The sequence below is a fragment of the Vollenhovia emeryi genome, unplaced genomic scaffold (assembly GCF_000949405.1).
Source record: "Vollenhovia emeryi isolate VEMERY1.0 unplaced genomic scaffold, V.emery_V1.0 DF939192.1, whole genome shotgun sequence".
Classification (NCBI taxonomy): Eukaryota; Metazoa; Arthropoda; class Insecta; order Hymenoptera; family Formicidae; genus Vollenhovia; species Vollenhovia emeryi.
Window position 1 is genome coordinate 623,275 of NW_011967174.1, and position 7,426 is coordinate 630,700.

General features: G+C 43.3%; 2 protein-coding genes across 2 annotated transcripts; one reads left to right on the forward strand and one right to left on the reverse strand.

The window, feature by feature from the left end:
- Positions 1-70: 70 nt before the first annotated feature.
- On the forward strand, positions 71-2,952 carry LOC105562264 (ran GTPase-activating protein 1). Its single transcript, XM_012012975.1, has 5 exons — positions 71-332; positions 594-1,013; positions 1,339-2,126; positions 2,201-2,428; positions 2,503-2,952. The coding sequence occupies exons 1-5, from the start codon at positions 227-229 to the stop codon at positions 2,722-2,724; spliced, it is 1,764 nt and encodes a 587-aa protein (XP_011868365.1). The 5' UTR covers positions 71-226; the 3' UTR covers positions 2,725-2,952.
- A 73-nt stretch (positions 2,953-3,025) lies between these two features.
- LOC105562263 (abhydrolase domain-containing protein 16A) lies at positions 3,026-6,936 on the reverse strand. Its single transcript, XM_012012974.1, has 11 exons — positions 6,720-6,936; positions 6,583-6,636; positions 6,117-6,424; positions 5,284-5,465; positions 5,073-5,187; positions 4,862-4,997; positions 4,463-4,627; positions 4,265-4,392; positions 3,993-4,189; positions 3,744-3,895; positions 3,026-3,659 (listed from the first exon to the last, which is right to left on the reverse strand). The coding sequence occupies exons 1-11, from the start codon at positions 6,804-6,806 to the stop codon at positions 3,555-3,557; spliced, it is 1,629 nt and encodes a 542-aa protein (XP_011868364.1). The 5' UTR covers positions 6,807-6,936; the 3' UTR covers positions 3,026-3,554.
- Positions 6,937-7,426: the final 490 nt, after the last annotated feature.

A 7,426-nucleotide genomic window follows, 5' to 3' on the forward strand; every position in this document is an offset into this window, starting at 1 on the left:
TACTGTGGTTACGTTCGTGACGATAGTGATTTTCGTTCTTCGTGTTGGCAGAGGTTTCCCGCGCGTGCAATTTCGACGCATTTATTACCACTTGGCGGAGCGCGCACTGTGGGAAAGATATCAACAAAGAGACAAGTCCGTTGTCGTTTGTCGCGGTTTGATAAGCTCGTGTCGAGGGACTGTCAGTCAAGATCGCAACACAAAATCTCTGTGACAAACGTGCAACATGTTCAGTCTGGGCGAGATCAGCGAGCAGCTGAGAGACGTGAGCCGAAGGTCGGTCGGAGTCTCGTTCGCCGGTCAGTCGCTCGTACTGGACACCGCGAATGACGGTAAGTCCGTTAGAATCTTTACGACGCTGGATCCTCTCGTGTGGCACCTTCGCGTGAAACGAATTGCGGCTATTAACGCGAGCCCGCCTCTCTTTCATTCGATTCTGAGACGCAGCTATTGTCTCTTATTCGCCGCCAAAGTTCTGCTTGCACGTTCGTGCGTATAAATTAAATTATTTATTTATAGATTGTATTTTTCTATTTCCCTATTACCACCGGAGGATTTTCTTCACCAACGAATCTGTCGTGTCCGTTTTGCAGCTCTGCGAGTGGTGGAAGCGATTAAAACATGCCCGTGCCTGGAGTACTTGGACCTGGAAGGAAACACGCTGGGCACGCCGGCCGCGGAGGTAATAGCGGAGGCGCTGAAGGAGAAGGGGAGCCCGTTGAAGAGAGCTCTGTGGAAGGACATGTTCACCGGTCGTCTGAAAACAGAAATCCCAAAAGCGTTGGAGTACCTGGGGACGGCGTTGTGCACCGCCGGCAGTCAACTCACCGAGCTTGACCTGAGCGACAATGCCTTCGGCCCGATCGGTATTCAGGGATTGGCGAATCTGTTGGCGTCGAGCCCGTGCTACACCCTTCAGCAGTTGAAGCTCAACAACAACGGTCTCGGCATATCGGGTGGAAAAGTGTTGGCTAAGGCATTGGAGAAGTGCCATGAGAATAGTTCTAAGGAGGGTGAGATATTACATCACATGTATATGCAATTATATGTACTTAAAAAAATACATATAGATGAAAGTCCTCTATTATGAGATAGCAGGTTTTTAACTCACAAATTCAATCTCTTTTCGCAACGATTACGCAATGTAACGAAGAATCCGCTAAACAGATTTCGCTCTAAGGGCAGTAAATTCATGATGGAATCAACTCATGACGCCTATTAATTTAATAGAAACCCCGCTATCCCATATTAGATTCCTATGTCATAATAGGGGGTGAAGATGCTAAAAGTGAGTCATAATGTATTCTAGACACTTAATGGAGTGGCGTTCCGTTACAGGTACGCCGCTTGCGCTGAAAGTTTTCATCGTCGGCAGAAATCGGCTGGAGAACGAGGGCGCGCAAGCGTTGGCGACCGTGTTTGAAAAGTTAAAAACATTAGAGGAAGTTGTGATGCAGCAGAACGGCATATATCACGTAGGCATCGCAGCGATCGCGCAGGGTTTATCGGCCAATCCTAACTTGCGGGTGTTAAACTTGAACGATAACACGATCGGGCTGAAGGGCGCAAGAGCACTCGCGAAAGCTTTACCGACTTTCCGGGGTCTGGAGGAGTTAAACCTTGGAGATTGTTTATTAAAGACGAAAGGTGCTTTAGTCTTGGCAGAGGCGTTGGAGATTCACGGCAATCACACGTCCCTTAGATGTCTGGACTTGAGCAATAACGAGCTTCGCGTGGATGCCGGAAATGCTATCGCCAAAGCCATGCATGATAAAACACTTCTGGCAAATCTACAGCTGGACGGTAATTGCTTTGGCACGGAAGGACGCGAGAACCTCCGACAAATCCTTACGAAGTTGGGAAGAATTGATGCGCTTAGTACTTTGGACGAGGATTATACAGAGGATGAGGAGGAGGAAGATAATGATGACAACACTGAGGATGGACAGAGCGAAGAGGACGAAAGTGATAACAATGAAGCTGAATCAAGTGACAAAGACAACAAGGAACAGGGTAATGTTGCGCAAAGCGCAGTGGTAACAGTAGCGGAATTTATTAAGTCACCAATAGGTGAGAAACTGATTCTGCTGCAGGATGATGTGCAAGCTTTCATTGACTACGCAACGGTGCGTATTAACACGTGCACTTGTACAAGTTACTTATATTCCCAGCGAGATTTTTTACTCTCTTGTTGTTCCAGAATTTAGCCAATCAAAGTAACGCAACTACGGAGCAGAAGTATATGGAGGAGCTTTTACGGATAACTATGAAAGTGTCGGCATTGTGTGGCAGTGGTTACATAAATGTGAGAATAAAAGCGGAATTCTTGTCAGACGCTTTATACGCAAAGCTGTTTTCTTATGCGGTAGAGAACAATATAATCTCCAATTTGAATAATGCATTATTAGTGAATCTTGGTTTGCTAAAGGTAAGAAAAATTAACAATTATCATTGTGTATGCGCGTGGAAGGTGAAAGCAATTAACAATTGTTTGTTTCTTAGAGCGAGGACAAAACCAGTGGAAAAATTGATTGGAATTTAGAAGGATGTTTTAAGGCCCTGGAAAAAGTTACTCAGAGAGATTATTTCTCAGCGCAAACGAGGAGTATGTTAAAAGTATTTCTAGAGAAACCAATGAAAACTAGTCGCGCGAACGTAGTAGATCCATTCCAAGATTCTAAAGCTGCTCTTAAAACTGTTCTAGACAATATTCAAGTTACGTAAAATTACCGGAAATTATCATAACATATAGTTATTTATTTTTATACATTATATGAAAAATAGAAATTTCATGTAAAGCTGAAATTAAGATACCATCGTTATACATGAATTTTGCAAAATATACATAAATAATGATCTTAATCAAATAATCTTGAAGATAAATCTTCATATTTTAATTCAAATTTTGTACTTTTAATATTAATATTTTTCAATATAAACTTTTTGCAAATGTGATCTTTATCTTATAATAAAACGTACTTCTTTTTATTATGAAACATAATCACGAAATAATTGAATTATAACATCGAAATGAAAAATACATTTATTATCTTACAACGTGTGTGTGAACGTGTATATACAATATACACTCATTTCGAGTTTCAATGCAAGTTACTTTTACCTTCTTTTAAATTACTAATAAAATATAATAGACGCTATTGTAAAAGCTATTTCTTAAAATAATATCAATATATTATAAAATCAATTTTTTATTTTAATTTAATATGTATATTGTAACACAAATGAATTTTATACAAAGCAGTACTTGGTGATATACGTATAATGGATTTAAAAATGCAAAACTATTGCCGTACAACTAAAATGTTCATCATGAGTTTAAAATGATGTCTATGTAATATTTTTCACGAAAATTTGTAAGATCGATTATAGATTGATGTGAAATAAATAATGTCTGTGTGTACGTGTGCTGGTAAAACTCAATACGAAGTTGCACTGTTATTATCGCTTTCATTTGTTCATAATGTACATACTATATGAGTAAGAAAAGCTTGAGGGAAGCTTGTTCCGATGTTCAAAGTGTAGTTTTGTGAAAGCTAGTTCACGGCAACGGCCGATGCTGGATCCCATCCTGGATGAAAGAGATCGACAGACAGTTGCATGCAGTGCGACGATGGTTGATCTTTCATGTACATTGTAGCCTAAAAAAATAGAATTTGAAAGAATTAGCATAAGAGTACACTTGCTTTTTCTCAACTTCAAACTTTTGTTTATGTGATACGTACAAGAAACAGAACCAATTGTGATTTTGTCATAGTATTACAATTCTGTCCCAGAGTAGACGGATAACTTATCACCCCGTCGTTACTTCGTATATTAGCTGCTATCAATTCTAGACAATGTTTCTCATTCACTCTGAACGTCGACAATATCGATGCTGTTGCAAATAAAAGAATCAATTTGACAATGACACACTTTTTTTCTCGTGTAGAATTTTCTCGAGTAACGCTGTTAATTACTATTCAATTTCTTACTTCTCTCGGACGCCTCAGCGGACAAGAACCTCGACAAAACCGTCCCAGACTCGGAGCTTTCGGAAAATATATGTGGATAACGTCTGAGAAGTAATTTCATCAGCAACATATTGCCGCGATTTCCAGCTAGGCTGTTATTAGGTATACAGAGGATCTCGTCCTCTGTTCTTCTCACTAACAATACGGTCCCGTTATATCTATCAAATAACAAAAGATGTCAGTGCAAAGATGCATATGCGACACTTTGTATTATATCGCGCCGTAGAATATACCTATTCAATTGTTCTGCTATGTTTAAATTGAAGTAATCTCTGATTATGTTGCGGACTAAGCCTTCTAAGGACGGTGACATTGTTTTAATAGCTAATGGAAGTATATCGTCGAAAGTAGCGTCTAAAACCTGCAGTGATCAAGTCGTCAATTTATGGAATATCAAGTTTACATGCGTAATCGATGAAATCGAACGTTACCAAGCTCTGAATAGAAGGATAATTCATAGCGGCCCACGTGGCGGTGTAGCCACCGATGCTCCAACCGTACAGGATGATCCGCTCCTCGGGGAAGTTGAGACGCTCGATCGCAAAGCGCATTATACAATCAATGGCGTTCTCCTCTTGATCTGGATATGGCGCGCCCTTTGTGGTCATGACTTACTGTTACTGTTATACGAGATAGGAGTTGGTCCGCGAAGAAGGCTTGCCATTACTCGCAACTTTACATTTACTGTCTGAATGACAATAACAGCAACACCGGCAACATTCTATTATCGCAATAAAGGGTTTTACGACGGAGTAACAGCAATTCTTCCCGCCGGATCGTTGCTCGCGGAACAGCGCGAGGCTCGCTCCTCCGCAAGCGGCGATACTTACGGTACTGCCAGCGAATCCCGGATGATTCCAGCCCAGCACCGAGTAGCCCTTGTTCAGCGGAGTGGCTATGATGCCCATCTCGTAGAACCCACAGTTGCCTTCGCAAGTTACAACCAATACCTGGCCATTGGCGCTCCTGCAACATGGTGCAACGTCAGAAGGCAGTTCGCAGCACGACAGGGGACGTCGATAAAGTTATCGTTTACATTACTTGTTACGCCGATCGACAAACATCGCGTCAATCTGATTCTTATCAGCGGTCATCAATTTGAATCTCTCTCCGCCTTGTTTTATCAAGTCTATCCTTCCATTCATCAGCGCGGAGCCTTTAACATCGCGATAAACAAAATGATCTTGTTAGATATGATAAGTATGTGAAAATAAGATAAAACGTAGCTACAATAACAATAGTAACGCATTACCGTGTATCAGGCGGATGAAAGTCATACTGCCGGGATAAATCAGTTTACCCGCCAAGGTGTGCGCCACCATGTAAGAAAGTAATTTACACGGTACGGCAAATAAAAATTCTTTGCCGTTCTGTCGCCTCAGTCGCCCACTGGCCTTCGCGATCTTTTCTAGCGTCAATCTGTCCGCAGTGTCGCTACAAGAAGTATACAATTAGGCAACGGTAACGTTAATTGCGATACACACAAATCGCTTTTGAATCCTCAATCTTATTGTTAGTCTCAACTTGAACAGATCAACATTTAACGCGCTATTTACCAAGTTTTCGAATGGAATCAAACAAAATGCAGGGTTGGAAAGTCACTTAATAAAAGTATGTAGTTACAGTTATGCAAAAAGTAGCAAACCGTTACTTTGCAGATACTTTCTTGCAATAAAAATATCAAATTTGCATGTGAAGCGCCGATAAAGGCGTTTATGCGTTCATAAAAAGCCTAATGCGATCTGTGGAGGTTTAAAATATATATAAAGCAGCTATTAATGTAACTGAATTAAGGAGAGAAAGTAACAAAGTTAGAGTTACCAAAAAAGAGCAACTGTAACTGTAACTTCGTTACAAGTAACAAGTTACTTTTCAACCCGGACAAAATGTCGAAATGCCAATCACTTTTCCAAGACATCAATTCGAGATCTAACAAGAAAACGTTCCATCTCCGCTACTAGAGTTGTAAAGGGTTACAATTTGAGAAATACCACAAATTTGTTAAAATTGATCAGACTTGTCGCCCGAACGAAAGTTGAAGATCCTCCAACGAGTTGTGCACTTATTGTCGACAGGAGTTCGAACCTTCTCAGCTCCGACACATCGAAATCCACGGGCCATGCCCAGAAATCGAAGTCGTACTTGTGCAGCTCCTGCTTCGTGCTGGCGTTGTAATGCAACTGCGCCTCGTTCAGGGTCTCCACGAACTTGACGTACACCGGATTGTTAACCCTGCAGTAGCCGCGTGTGGCCAGCGACGCGACGAGGAGCGCGCCGGCGCCGGCCGCCAGTTTGCTCAGGTAGGTGACGTCTGTCAAGTAGCCGCGCTGGTATATGGCGAACATGGCGATGACCGGCACGGCGTAGAGGCTTATGGACCACATCGCCGCGAACTGCAACAACGCGAGAGCGATTTGTGATCGAGTTGGCGCGGATTCCTCGCGAAGCGACACGGGAGATACGGTCGGACCGATAAGACGCGACGGAGGATCTGGAGGCCTCGTCGCTCGGCGAGACCGCCTCCGTCCTGTCGCGTAGGTAGATCACTTACGGAGATGACGATGTTGTCGCCCCATCGCTCCAGGCTCCTCGCCTCGTACGACTTCTGCAACGCAGACACGCACCTATAACCTCAAACCTTATGCAAATCCCTCGGCGGGGAAAGCGCTGAATAACGTGCGTACTTACGTCAACCAGACCGATCCACGTTACCTCGTAAATCTTGAAAAGCCGCGGACTGAACGTGCACCTCCACAGCGTCCTGATCAACGACATCTCGTCCACGCGCGCTCAGCCGAGAACAGCCTGATGTATAAATATGCTACACTGCGGAGTTGCGGACGTCGCGATGCGGATCGAGGGCTCTCTTGGCAGTAATGTCAGCACCAACACAACAGCGGGAAGGCCGGGAAGGAGGGGGGGGGGGAGACGAAATGAACTCTCTCGTCGATCGAACGCGCGCAGTAGATCGGCGAGCGGGCGAGAGAAAGAGAGACAGAGACGTGAAGCTGTCGGATGAGAAATTTGTGTGAATTTTCCTCGATAAATCGACTCTCTTTCCTTCCGATGAGACGCTGATTTAAAGAAGAAAGAGAAATATTAGTCTTTTTAATAAGAACCCGAGAGCAACGAGCAGCACCTCTCGGCGCCGATTGGCGCGCCACCTCGAGCGCTGCGATACCTCGCGATTCTCGAAATTTTAAACCGCGAGTCTCGAACGTGCCGCTTTTAGCTGCGAACACTTCGGTCCATATTTTCCGAATCCTCTTCCGTCAATAAATTTGTTCAATAAACTGTAGCCAATCAGAAGACTTGTTAAGGTCGTTCTACATTAAGTTGCAAGCAATCGCTGGCGCGTCCATATTGTCGCAAGTCGCAAGGCGATTTTTATTAAT

What these genes read in the sequence shown, in the direction of transcription:
- LOC105562264 (XM_012012975.1), top strand. Translation starts at nt 227, where the DNA reads ATGTTCAGTCTGGGCGAGATCAGCGAGCAGCTGAGAGACGTGAGCCGA. An exon ending in TGAGAATAGTTCTAAGGAGG is followed by an intron (nt 1,014 to 1,338) that starts GTGAGATATTAC and finishes GTTCCGTTACAG; the next exon opens with GTACGCCGCTTGCGCTGAAA. An exon ending in TGAATCTTGGTTTGCTAAAG is followed by an intron (nt 2,429 to 2,502) that starts GTAAGAAAAATT and finishes TTTGTTTCTTAG; the next exon opens with AGCGAGGACAAAACCAGTGG.
- LOC105562263 (XM_012012974.1), bottom strand. Translation starts at nt 6,806, where the DNA reads ATGTCGTTGATCAGGACGCTGTGGAGGTGCACGTTCAGTCCGCGGCTT. An exon ending in GATGTGTCGGAGCTGAGAAG is followed by an intron (nt 5,466 to 6,116) that starts GTTCGAACTCCT and finishes TACTTCTTGTAG; the next exon opens with CGACACTGCGGACAGATTGA. An exon ending in ATCCTTCTATTCAGAGCTTG is followed by an intron (nt 4,393 to 4,462) that starts GTAACGTTCGAT and finishes TGATCACTGCAG; the next exon opens with GTTTTAGACGCTACTTTCGA.